Source organism: Ceratotherium simum, chromosome 7 (genome assembly GCF_057802395.1).
Source record: "Ceratotherium simum simum isolate JZ-2026a chromosome 7, ASM5780239v1, whole genome shotgun sequence".
Taxonomy (NCBI): Eukaryota; Metazoa; Chordata; class Mammalia; order Perissodactyla; family Rhinocerotidae; genus Ceratotherium; species Ceratotherium simum.
The window spans coordinates 6,726,810-6,741,015 of record NC_141906.1 but is presented as its reverse complement, the minus strand read 5'-3'; the positions used below and the strand labels follow the sequence as shown (position 1 = coordinate 6,741,015).

General features: G+C 35.6%; 1 protein-coding gene across 3 annotated transcripts in view; it reads left to right on the top strand.

Annotated features, from left to right (window-relative positions):
* Nucleotides 1–10,671, top strand: part of LUZP2 (leucine zipper protein 2) — a 437,390-nt gene extending 426,719 nt beyond the window's left edge. For all 3 annotated transcript variants that reach the window (XM_014783619.2, XM_087433081.1, XM_087433080.1), the window contains 2 exons: nucleotides 6,538–6,621; nucleotides 7,389–10,671. In XM_014783619.2, the coding sequence (XP_014639105.1) occupies nucleotides 6,538–6,621; nucleotides 7,389–7,493 (189 nt within the window). In that variant the 3' untranslated portion in view covers nucleotides 7,494–10,671. The remainder of the gene's footprint in view (nucleotides 1–6,537; nucleotides 6,622–7,388) is intronic.
* Nucleotides 10,672–14,206: the final 3,535 nt, after the last annotated feature.

Genomic DNA, 14,206 nt, shown 5'->3' with positions numbered 1-14,206 from the left:
TTCAACAGTACAGAGATGTAGACAACTGGCACTGAATAAAAAAATCAAATAACAAAATATTAGTAGATTTTCCTTAAATCTCTCTCTCTTTCTGCCTCTCAAGAATAATTTCTTTTGACCTTGGATCTTTTCTATATTTTTGGTATTGAAATCTTCTTTTCTGAAATATTGTTGAAATAGAGCACTGTGATTTGTTGATTTATTTGTTCTAATGTCAACATTTGAAGCTGACAATCCCCACGTTTGTTATTTGTCTTTAACTTTATCCTTCTGTAAAATACCAAAGCCCAGGCACCTCAATGTTCATTAATTTACCCATATTATCCCAGATAGTGGGAGATGGAATTGGGACTCAAATTCATTTATGCACGACTCCAAAGCCTGTTATCTTCATACTAAAATGGGAGTCCTGATAATTACTAGGGACACCCCAGTCTCCTCCACTGTGATTGTGTATTGTTTTCCATGCACAAAGGTAAATAATTAACAGGGCTTGTCTCAACTATATAGTTTTGTTGTTACCTTGCCTGCTTTTGTGGCTATAATATAACATTTTGTCAGATGGCAGTTCATTGCCCAAAAGCACAGAAACAAACTGGTTTTCTGGTGGTGTTGGTGAAGATGCGTATGTGAGAGAGAGTGTATAATCCTTTTAATAAAGATACGTTCATGTCTTATCCCATTTCATTATTCACAGACCCAGCTGTGCTCCTCCCTGGGTCTCCTGTGTAACTGCCTAGCTGAGCCGCATACTGAAGTAGCTGAATTTGTGCATGCTTTCCTGATCAATCTTCATATTTTATTACTTGAGTTTCTAGAAATAGGTACATTACTAATCAGGTTGAATTTCATCTAATTGAGATGGAGTGTCTTGAAGGCCTGTGCTAGCCTTTGATTATAATATTTTATTCAGTTCTCAAGACTGCCATTTAAACATTTTGCCTCTTAAGATAGAAAATAGTTCCTTTGTATAATTAATCCATCATTCACTACAGCTAGTTACATCTCTATCCACTCTTCCCCAAGTAAATCTTACATGCGTGAAGGGAAATGACACCTGTACCTTTCCCATAGTTCAAGAAAAAGAATTTGAGGTTCAAATTGATCAGGGAGGAAGAGCTTAAGTTTGTAAGCACTATTCCATCTTAAATATCATATTTTTATGAATATGTATATTGCCCTATAGGCAAACTATACTCAGATAAACAGTTCTTGTACAGATGGTCGTATCTCATTGGAAAGTGACAGATCAGCCACGCCCACAAGAAAAGGGAAAAAGAAGAAAGAAAGAAAGAGAAAAGGGGAAGGAGGAAGAGAGAAAGGGAAAAGAAGAGGTAAAAGGAAGAGGAAGGGAGGGAGGAAGGGAGAGAGAGGGAGGGAGGAAGTGGGGGAGGAAGAAGAAAGATATAGAGATAAAGATAGAAATAGTTACATAGATGGGCAGACAGACGTGTTATATGCTAATTTGAAACCAACAAGAATGTTGAAGTACAACAATGAGGTTGTCTGACTTTTCCTTGCCAACTTTGTCCTTGTGCTTTGACGTGACAATATTTTATGTGCACTTTCTGTTTTGCATTGCTGTGATCTTATCTGTACAATTTTATATTATATGCTTCTAGCGTATTTTTCACATTAAAATGTTGTCTTCATGACTACAAAATATCTCATCTTATTATTTTATCATTGTTTAATTAACCAGCCTACTTATATTCAACCATTATTTTTTTCTATTATACAAACCACCATCATAAGTACTTCTGAGTGCAAAGTTTTTCCATTTTTAAAAAAAATTTTTATTTTTAATTATGGATTTCCTTCAGAGAGAGAATATCCCAAATGAAATATACCAGATCGTCAACATATTTAAAACCATTGTATCTATTTTATTAAATTATTTTCCAAAATATCTGCACATATTTTCACAATAGCATTGTAAAAAAGAGAGAGTGAGAAAGCAAGAAAGAGAGGGAGGAATCCATTTCATCGTGCTGTAGCCAACGGTAAATGTATGATTGCTGTTTGTTTCCTTGTTTGACAGAAAAAATAGTTTATTATTGCAATGATTATAATTTTTTGGTGTAATTAGATCATACCATTTTTCTTCAATGACACAAGGATGGCATTGCATTAATGCAAATGCATGTGAAAAACTTAATGTAGAACTATGTTTCTTCCCAAACTGCATGGACCATGTAAATCATTATATAAACAATTACCATGTGTTGGACATATAATACCGGGGAGTCTGCTATGATCTAACAATAGCTCTGATTTATTGAGCATCTCACATGTATCCTGTGCTTTGTTTCAGGTTGTTCACACCATTCGTTTTTAGCTTCATCATCATTGTTGCTACTACAACATCCTGAGATCTTAGGGGTGAGAGGCATTGAGCTCAGCACTTTAAATCGTTTTCTTACTTAATTCTTACACACATTTATAAAGTCAAATTGTTCCACATTTTACAAATATGGAAATTTATATTGAGAAGAACTGAGTAGTTAATCCAAGACCATAAAGCTAGTAAATAGTAGATTTAAGAATTTGAACATTGGTTCAAGAAAGACGTCTTAGCCCCCGGGTTTAACCAATACCTTATTCTATTTAGTCATAAAATCTTGTATATGAAATAGCACTTTTGTGTCTTTCCAAGATTTACGATCCCATTCCAGGTAGTACCAGGAAGAATTAAAAGAATGAAAAGTCAATAATTATTCCAGGTAGTGTTGGGGAATGAGGCAAAGAAAACATCAGTGTGACAAAAAGTTCTGTTTGCGTGTGTATTTAACAGTCATAGTAAAAAGAAAATCTGGTGGGTGACAGCAGAGATTCGTTCTTTTAATGCCCAGTCATCTACCTTGTGTGCCTTTGCCGTGGTTTGTCAAGGTGAGTCTGACGGCTGTGCTCCTATATCACACCTCAATTTTTAAAGAAAAGAGTCCCCCACTCCCTCATCTCATCCATCTCCTCCGTCTTCTCCCTCTGCCTCTTTTCTTATCAACCCTAGTACAAACAGAGTGAGGAGCAGCATGGAAAACTTGGCAGGACTTGCATGTTTATACTAACCATAAAAAGCTCCCAGGGTTCCAAGCGCTCAATGTTCACATAAGGACTGCTAGCGCAGCTGGTTCAGTATGCTTTTCAATTCCTATTTTCTCTCTCTTTCCTTCCCTCTTCTATGGGTGAGAATTGCATGGCTGTTGATTCTGCAGCATACTTCATATCTGTAATGTCCATGTCAATTCATTGTAATTGTTGGTTTGTAATCATTAATGACAATGATAATAGGAGAAGAAGGAGAAAGAAAAGAAGAATGCTTACTATTTGTTAGTATTTATACTGAATATTTTTATATATGTTTTCTCATTTTATCCTCAAAATAACTCTATGAAGAATTAGCCCCATTTTACAGCTAGTAAACTGAGACCCAGAGAAAAGTAACTGATCAAATTACTTGATCAAGATCACCATGAATAAACATCAGAGCTAAAACCTGAAGCAAAGTCTATTTTACTCCAAAGTACTTTTAACCATTAGGCAAAACTCTCTTTATACTACAATGATGGAAATGGGTCAAATTCTTCTTGTCTTCTTTAACTACAGTTCTCTGGAATTTTGGCAATCTGGGTGATATTTGCAACAAGGATGGGAGAACTCCACAAAGAAACATCCCCTTATGTTCTCACAAGTGAATGCTTGCTTCCTCAATAGCTGTAAAGTTGATAAGATGCTTCTTAAGGCACAAAACGTGCAAGTTGTAATTATATTGCCCTTATACCTGTTGCCTCTTTGAGAAACACTCAAAATTTTATGAACTCCATCTCGTGAAGTGTCTACAATGCCTGCCAGGCCCAGTGAAAATAAATTTAAACGTAGTGTTCGTTATAAGATCAAAGTATCAAAAAAGGTTTGAGCTGTCTTCCAGCCACATAATATTTTCTTTAATGTTGAAATTTAGTAAGTTTTCATTGTTGAGATGATCAAAGCTTGTCTCAAATCATCGGCTGTGCCCGCATTACTGAAAGAATGTACTCCACTGCAAATCCTAGAGTATCTTCCCCATGACAATGACCTTAAGTGATGCCCACACAAAAAAGAGTTCTGAGGTCATATAGATTTGGGAAATAGTTATGTGATATCTCCTTCTAAGAGATTTATAATGCATTTGTGCATTATGAAGAAGTGGATTTCAATTTCACTGTGCATCTTCATTGCTGGAGTGCTGATTAAAAATGGAAGCCCTATATGCATAGGACTGAATTATTACCCAGGAGTATTATTTTTTTAACAATCACCTTATGCGATTAGATGGACAGATCATTCAAGACCAAAACTCTAAGAGATTGTATGTTAAAAGCTCTGATAAGAACTACTTTAAATATAACTGTTTAATGTTCAAATAAACTTTTTCCCCAAACTTACATGACCTCTAAACTCTTTTATTCCAAAATATATTTTGGGAAATCTTACACTATGCAAGTTACTTTCTGCATTGATCATGTTTTTTGTGCTTGATTCCGTACACTTATTTTACTTAATTTTTCAAAGGCTGAATGCAAGTATAATAAAATTAAAGGCCAGGTGTATTATCACAATAAAAACAGAATAATTATAATTTTTCCAGGAAAATTTTAGATCTTAGGTCTAACTCAAACCCATAAAGCAAAAAAATAAACAAATTTCTTTCTTAGGCAGTGTAGAAGATTCCTCCGTACATTTGCTAAAATTCTTTTGAAGAATGTAGTCAAGGTTTTGACCCTTGATTTCTAGTATTATACTTGCAATCTTACTTTTCCACTATACTGTAGGCTTATTTAGATGAAGGGGCTGTGTGTAACCATTTTGGAGGCTCTATCAAATATACATACATTTGATCATATGAAAAAATCAGGCATTTGTTAAAATTCTAAGAATTGAAATATTTTCATAGCCAATGTTTTATTCATTTAGTATTTATTCAGATATTATATATTGGCCACTTGCTGTCTGGTAGACATCTGGCTGCAATCTAGGGCTGATAAATGTGGCCTCTATCTTCAAGGAACTTACAACATATTGATGAGCTGGACATGCTTATACATATAAAAACAACATTAAGTGGTAAAATTTTTATATGCATTGTACCTTTAGACCAGGAAAGTGTGACTAAGTGTATCTAGTGATAGAAATGCTATGCTAGGGAGGGAATGAGTAACTGGTTTTCAGGATGTCACACTAAAGAGAGACTTTTATGAGGATGGGGTGATGTACACATAGGCAGAGAAGGGTAAAGTGACATAGTGTGTGTGTTCAATTAAGAGCAAGACAGTGTGAGATTAGGGAGCATGTAAAAATAGCATTCCTCTAAAATCTGAATTGGAGTAGGTTAAATCTCCTATACAACCTCTTTAGTTATCATCTACTTGTAGAATCTATAGAATGTTAGAGTTCAAACCAGTTTAGGTATCCTCCTTCTGTTTGACCCCAAGGAAACAAACTGACTTGTTCAAGGTCAGAGCTTACCAGTAGCTGTGGACTATTAAACTTCTAGGGTCTGTTTTACACATAGAAAGGATCACAGAAAATCACCAAAATATATCCTTACCCTAAAAAATTTTTATAGTTACTTTAAAAATGTGTTTAGGGCCGGCCCTGTGGCTTAGCAGTTAAGTGCGCACGCTCCGCTGCTGGCGGCCCAGGTTCGGATCCCGGTCGCGTACCGACGCACTGCTTCTCCGGCCATGCTGAGGCCACGTCCCACATACAGCAACTAGAAGGATGTGCAGCTATGACATACAACTATCTACTGGGGCTTTGGGGGAAAAAATAAATAAATAAAATTAAAAAAATGTGTTTACAATAAAGAGGGAGAAAAAAAGAAAGTGAGGATTGGAGAAGGAGAGACAGTAAAAAAACGAGGACTGAAGAGAAGAGGACAAAGAAGGAAGAAAGGATGGAAGGGAGAGAGGGAAAATTCAATCTCTTAACCTTGGTTAAAATGGAAATGAAGCCCAACTGGAATACACTGTCAGCAATTCATCTTCTTCAAAACTGTTGAGGCTAATAAGATGAGATTTCCTGATTAGTAAAATATAGGATCTTATTCCAAGAAATATAATCTTTTTTAAGATATTGAAGATTTTTTGCTAGGTGAAGTGACGACCATCTTGCTTAAATTGCTTCCTGGCTTGCAATACTGATGTTCCTGCAGGCATACAGAGCATTGACATATTTAAATCTTAGAGCGTAGACACGTCACAGATATAGTGGTTTTATAATTCCTCGCTTCTTTTTAACTTTTTTCAAGGAAAGAACTTGCCATGGGAGTTGAACTTGGTTGTAGTAGCTGACTGCCAGAAGACCACTGAGATCTCCAAACCAACCGTGAATACTCCTCTCTCCTTGGGATCCCACTCAAGTTGTGATGATTTTCCCTTTCAGCCCTCTCAGCTTGCATCCAAGTGAAGGAAGTTTCTCAATAGGAAGAGTTCAGGGGAGTTTTTCTATCGTCTTCCTTCATTTAATTTAGCTTCATTGACCTATTTTCAATTGCAGGTTTTACGAGGCACGACCTGCTTAATGAAGCACAGAGAAAATCCCCCAAGTTTTCTCACTGCAGAACCAACGCCTGCCCCGCAGGTATTTTGTTTGTTTGTTTCCATTAAATCAGAAGGCACTTCTTGAATCTATCGGGTTCAATGATTTTCTCTCTTGCTCTAGCTGAAACGGGGATGTTGTATCGGCTAATACAAGACACTTCCTTCACCTAGTGCCTCTGGACCTTTCCATGACCATTGTGCCTACCAATAAGCTTTTGGTTTGGTTATCTGAGGTCCTCGAACTATAAGGGCGAGGGCGGTACTCTCCCTCTCCCTCCAAATAAGATACAAAACAAAAATGTACAGAGCACAAAAAACATGCATCTATTCCTTATGGGACAAAGAAGATGAAAAGATTTGAGGAAGCAGAGGAGGTAGAAGGAAGTAAACATCCACTACAAAAACAAAACACAAACACACACAACTCAGGGGATTAATTCTGAACTTCTATCTGTACTGTTCTATATTTGACCAAAAATATTACATCATAGCAATTCTTAGGGTTCATTTCACTTAACACAACATTTCTCAACTTTTGGGTTAAATTAATCAGAGTTGAATGGTTTGGCCAAAGTTTTCTCAAAATAAGTTTTTGATATATCTTGCCATTTGTAGACAGTATTTCCTGGACTTTCATGAAGTATTAACATATTTACATTTATTTTATTTTTGTCTGGCATTAGTTTTCTGTAAGATATATGTTGGGATATATGAATTTACATTACTATTCTGTTAGGATTTTAATTTTTACCTTAAAAATATATTTATTTTGGCTCACTTAATTGTCATTTCTGCATTGTTTGACAGAAATTGCAAATGCCTCCTTGTGCTGGATGTGAGGTGAAGAAAACCCCAGAGAAGCAATTGACCAGCTTTGAAGGGAGAGCAACTAGAGAAGAAAAGATACTATAAATACCAAGAAACTGTGTTAAGAAGCATCCATTTGCTATCGTCTTCATACTCTTTTTAGACCACAGGCTGGATGGAAGTACTAAGTTTTTAAAGCATGCAACTTTTTCACAATTTTATGTAACTTTATAAAGTAGTCTACAAATTTTCCAAAAGATTCCAGGCCAATTATGATCCTTAAGCAATAACCTAATTAAAATGGATATCCACAGTCATAAATAGTCATTGTCATCAGTAAATTGCCCAGCATAAATTTGTCTGTTTCGAACTCAAATGCAATGTAACATTTAATTCTTCTGGTTCATTTGGGTATCTAGCACTTCTGTGATCTAGTTTTTGAAATCAACTGGAGGATGATAAAATGTTGTGGATCCTCAGCATTCTTAGAATCCAAATTGCAAACATATCAAAGATTTTGGTCCACATTGGCCAATTGGAGTCCCTTTCCTCAAGGTTGAAATATGTGTCGACCTGAATATATTGTTTATTTGAGGGTGTTTATTGCTCTTCTCATTATTATTTTGAACCACATAACGTCAAGGAAGTTCTGTCAGGGATTTAGTTAGTTAACAGAATGCATTAAATATGTTTGATATGATGTAGGCAAAATATATGGATGAATGACTAAATTTCTGACACATTGATCAGATTTTTTGGCATTCTATAGACACATCCCTATGCTTGTCTGCTGGAATTACTGAGTTAGAAATCAAGTCATTTGAAATGCTCGGCATGATTTTTGGCATGAAATTTGGTAGTGGAATGTGAGATGGGAAGAGGGTTCCAAAATACAAATATGCAAGCAGATAATATACATTTAAAAATGGAGATTTGGTGAAAGTAAAACAGCCATGAACTCAGATTTGTATATTTTGAAAACAAATGTATAATTAAAACAAATCAATGACCGTGATAATCATTGAAGTTGGGGCTCCTCATAGGAATATCACTGATCAAATAAATGCACTCCTGAATAATCTGAATGTAACTCACAAGCAAGAGGAATTGACATTAGTATGTGATTATCTGATTAATAGGACTGACATAGCATCAAACTTACAGACTCAAATTAATGGGTTAAATGATCCAGTTATGTTGACTGCACTGAATATAGTCACTCCTGCTGGTTAGATCTATTTTGCAAATGCAGAAAGCATACAAAACCATTGGTTTTATAGAACGGATCTGCCAAGCCACAATTAATACATTCGGAGCACTGGGTTCTGGCAGGCTGTGTTAGAAGATAGTTAATAAAAATATATATATTAAATGAAATCTATAATCGATAGATGAACTTAAATTCTGAGATATAATGGGATACCTTTGGTCACAATGATATATTCAAAGAAATTTAGTGATTTGGGGAAATGGCAAACTATCATTAAAGTAAAAGTAATGTTGTGCTATATTCACATAGCAACTGTACTTGCAGAGTAATTCATGGTCATTTATCAATATTTTTCAGATTACAGGCTACCTAAGAAAGAAAGAGAATCCGTTTTATAGATGATCATAGAGTTTTCAGATGAGGTGACCAGGATAAAAGAAAAGATCAAAGTCCGAAGTTCCTGCTGACTCCTTCTCAGCTTTAAACATTGTGTACTTCTATGAGATGGAATATTGCTTGTTTCCCGAGTCCTGTTCCTTGTAATTTCCCCACTGTATCCAGAAACCCTAACCATCTCCAGAGGTTTATGAAAGGGAAGCAGATACTTGAGTTTTAGTTCAGGTTCACTTTCACGCCCTCATCCTGTGCCCCAACTTTCCTCCTAGACTCTATGGATCCTACGGAAAGTTAATCACCAGTCCACCTTAGCACAGTATGTTTGAAGGCATCTATGGAACTAATAAAAAGAATCAGGTTGATATTTTCTGAAATTTTTATAGGATAACATGTGGAAAGATGAGAATTTGGCTTAATATTAATCAAATTTGAACAGCTTCATTTGTAAATTATTTTTTCTATGCTCTAAATTCCTATTCTAGTATGTGACAATATAATCAATTTGCTTCTCTTAATTACTAGCATGATCAAGTGGGCTTTGAATGAGTATAATGTATATGTCTTTTTCTTTAACAATAGATAGGATTATGCATCCTGCAGAGTTTACTGTGGTATATTCATTGCATTATTTGTCTCAAAACAAAAAGAATTTGTAGCAGAAGAGCTTTATAAGTATTTTTAAGAAATATTCCAGGAGTTCCTTTTAATAATTAAGCACAGAATTATTTTATAATATGTTCTATAACTTTACCATAATGAATGCATTTTATTTCTCTCAATCTTTAATTGCTTTAAAATAGCATCAGAGAGGTTTAAAATGCTTTACTTACATGTGTGGCTTTGTCTATAAAAGAGGTGACATTTCTTATTATTTCTTTTAATTAACAGCTATCTAAATAGATGTTGTTTTTGAGGAGTTAACATTTATAGTCTAACTATTCTCATATGGAAGAAAAACATTAACCTAAATTTTGAATGTAGATAGTACAATTCTATTATGTACCTAATAGTAAGTCGTGAAAGATTACTTATGCTTTGCAAAATATGAATTGATTCCTATTGAGAAACAAACATACTTTCTGATGGAATAACTTGTTTTAATATAGGTACTACCTAAACTAAGAATTTATTTCTCTCTAGTTATTTTAAAATACTAATCAATGCTTTATTTTCATTTTAAGCTCAGAATTTGTTTGGGATTTTGTATTTCCTTTTTTATGCATTAACTACGTAAATTGAACTAGTGCCTAAAATGTATTTGAGCTAAATGAATGCTAACTGTGTCTATCCAATGCCAACATTCTCAGATGAAAAGCGAAAAATTCAGTAACTCATCTGGATGTGGTTTTCTGTGTGATCTCAAATTTCTGAGTACTGAATATACTAGATGGCTAACTATTTTTTTTCTGTCTTGAATCGTATATTTAGCATTGCAGTGCTCTTTCAGACACAATTCTGTTTCATGAATAAACTGGATGACAAGTCTAAGACAGTTATATGTGCAGGAGACATTTGCTGTTTTAGATTGACAATTTGGATAGCTGGATTAAAACAATGTTTGAGAACTTTGCTATAATGGAATCTTTTATTTTTATAGCTCAGGCACTGTAATCAGCACTTACTGCAGCAGAGGCTGAAGTAATTATTGACACCATAGAGTCAGGTGAGCTGGCCAGACGTGGGAAGCAATGAAAACATATACTTGTTTACCTAGGCGACATTTTCTTAGTCATGTGTACAATCTTAGATTTCCCCAAACTATTTGCTCATCTGGATTATGTTACATAATATTATTAGTCAAGTGATGAAGAATAAAAGGTACTGAAAGATGGCCTATTTTTACTCAATAAAGATTTGTTACCAAGACTACAATGTATATTATCCTACATAAACTAATTGAAAAAGTAAATATTAACGTTGGAATAGTACTTGCTTCTATGTATCAAGATCTAAGAACATTTTTTTTTTGCAGAGGAAGATTCACCCTGAGCTAACATCTGTTGCCAATCTTCCTCTTTTTGCTTGAGGAAGATTGGCCCTGAGCTAACACTTGTTGCCAATCTTCCTCTATTTTGTATATGGGTCGTTGCCACAACATAGCTGCTAAGTGGTGTAGGTCCGCGACCAGGAACTGAACCTGGACAGCTGAAGTAGAGCTTGCTGAACTTAACCACTAAGCCACAGGGCCAGCTCCTCTAAGAATGTTTTTGAAATGTCCTCCTGCGAGTTTCTTCAATATCTCTTTGTTAATGTCTCAGAAATCTTTTATTTAGAGTTTTTTTTTTAATAACAGTTTCACGACAACAGAGATTTTTGTCATTTTGTTCACAAATGAGTCTAAAGTGTTTAAAACTTGCTGCCTCATTGGAGCTCAAATATTTGTTGAATGAATTAATTCAAAACCTGAAGCAGCAAAGGAAGAAGGAAAGGAGGCAGCAAGGGAGTGTATCCTAGTATAATAAAAGGGGATCGTGAGATGTCGTCTTTTAGGGAGAGAAAATAAATATCATGGTTTACTTTTGTTTTTTTTGGTTTGTTTGTTTTGTTTTTAGGTTATTCTTCCTTTGTCTTTTTCTCTGAAAGGTTTACCTATGGGTCTGTGGCTGTGTCTTTAAGCAAAATAGATATGGACTCCTGGGTGAGTTTTGGAATGCAGTTCAACCTAGTGGACACAATTCACGTGGCCTTAATTGGATGCATGTGTCCTTAAACTGGAACCAGCTCTGACATTCACCTGGACTTGTACAGGTCACTTAATTTCTTTTAGTATTAGTTTCTAACTTCTTGGACCTTAAGTAGTTGGACTTAGAGATTTTCCTCTCCATTCTGCCAACATAACTCAAGGGCTGCTAAGGAGGTAAATGAACATGTGGAGGGTGGGGCTCTGGATTCCACAAACCCTCACCTTCAACTAGAGTATCTACTCTTTTATGTAATTTGCTTGTTGGGCTTACATGTTCTGCATATGCTTTTGATGGAGAAAGGGAGTCCAAGTCTAAAGAGACCTGAAGATCACTGAATAAGATAATCTCTATGATCCCTTCTCCTCATTTGTTCATTCAGTCAGCCAGTCATTCAGTCATTCAATAAATCTTTGAGATCCTAAAATGTGCCTGCCATTCCACTTTTTGTTGGGAATTCAATAGTAGGCAAAAGTAGTAATTATGAATATTAATATTGTACTTAATATGTGACAGCCACTCTTTTAGATTTTTTAAATTATTAGTTAAATATTCTTAGGATTATTTGAGACAGATATTGGTTATCCTTGTTTCACAGATGAAGACATTGAGGTAGAAAAATGTTAATTGAATTGCCCAAGATGACACAGCTAGTCAGAGGAAGAGGCAGGATATAGACCTGGCAATGAGTTGCTGGAATCCGTGTGCTTCCAGCTTCCACTCTGCCACACTGCCTGTCCCGCCAAGGCCAGAGTCCTGTCTTCAAGGAGCTCACCGTTTAGAGAAAGGGACAACCATTAACGAAGGAAGCACACAGATAAATGTGTGCCTGCTGCAAAGAAACACCAGGGTTCTCTCTACAGCAGATCTCAGAGCAGAGGGAGAGTATGTAAGTGCATCCTGGTTGTGTGATGGCTTCACTGAGAAGATGACATTAAACTAAGATTAATTAATATATATATTTTGTATGGGTGTCCAAAAAATAAATTTTATAGTATTCCTAGATACTAGCTAAGGATATTTGAAAGTGAGTACTTGAATTCAAATAGACAGATAGTTGTGAATTAGTGCTGTTCAAAAATGAAAGCACCATATGGGAAAATTGCCATTGTTTTCTAGTCCCTGAAAGCTGGGACACACGAGTCTATTAGGTATAGATGACAATGAAATGTAGGTTTTTTCATGGAACACTTCCAAATAGGTTTCTTCTATTTTCTTTCATAAAAATAGAAATTTTATTTCTCAGGCTTCTATTTGTGATATTCTCTCTCTCTCTGAAAAGCCATGCATTTGATATCACAATGATGGACTAGAGTGTCTGTGCAGTGCTTCCCTTGTATCACTGCAGCATTGGCATCAGAAGTAAAGCAAATGTGGTACACGTGTTCCTCCTTTCTCTCCTTCTTAGTATTCCCACTCCTAAATCTCTTAATTCCTTAGAGAGCACCATTTCACTTCATGTCATGAAGACAGTGGCATCTTGGGAGGGTCATATAATGCAATATATTTGTTCCCAGAAAATCAAATATTTTGGCTCCTGGAGGAAGCAGTTGACCTCTGCCCCTGATTAATTGCCGAATGAGCGTGCTTCCATGGGCGATGTCTCCACCAAGGGTGAGGAGAAGAAAGAGCATCCTGTAGCGAGTCATGTCTTTTTCTAGAGTCTTTTTCTAAATCTGGCTTATCTTTACCACTTTTTTCATGATGAAGAACCCATTAAATGTAAACCAAGAGACAGACATTCAGCAGATGGTCTCAGCTCAGATTTAGAAGATGCAGCAGAATTGAGCAGAGGAAGAACACCCCTGATAAGCTAAATTAGCAGCACATTCAAGGTGACAAGTTGGTGCTTTTCCTTCTGCTAATTTCAGTTTGATCCCTTTAGACTTCTTCACTCTTGATGCTAAAACTGAAAGATTGTTTGGGCTGGAAATCCCCAAAGCTACTCCTAGGCCTTTCCTTGGAATAATGCATTAAGTATGCAAATCTTAGTGCCTACTTGCAGAGAGTCCACATCTTGAAATGGTCATGTTTCCAACATGAGTAAAATGTGATGCTGACACTTTGCTTACGAAAGGCACTGAGAATGACTCCACCGGGTGATTTCGACACAGAGAAAGAGGAACAGTACAGTGTAGGTAAGGGGTAGGAGTAATATGGGTAAGAGAAACAGATAATGAAGAGCACATTTTAAATTCACTCTGTTAATCCGTGAAATAGATCCTCCTGAAGTAGATGGCAGTATAAATAAAATTGAATGTATTTACTAAATGTGTTTCTGGTCATTTGTTACATAGTGAATATGTAGCTAATTTAACGCATATTAGAGCAATTAATGTTTGCAGATTTGAAAAGCTATGAGATAGAGAATAAACATTCTCTGATTCAGCAGAATTGTGTTCAGAAAAGTAAATTAGATCATTATCAAGTTGATGAAATGAACTCTATGACACACCTTCTCTCATTTTATCCTCCTGGTCCTAAAATGTGCAGCCTGTTTGTGTGTTATGCACTTATATGTTTTCAACTTA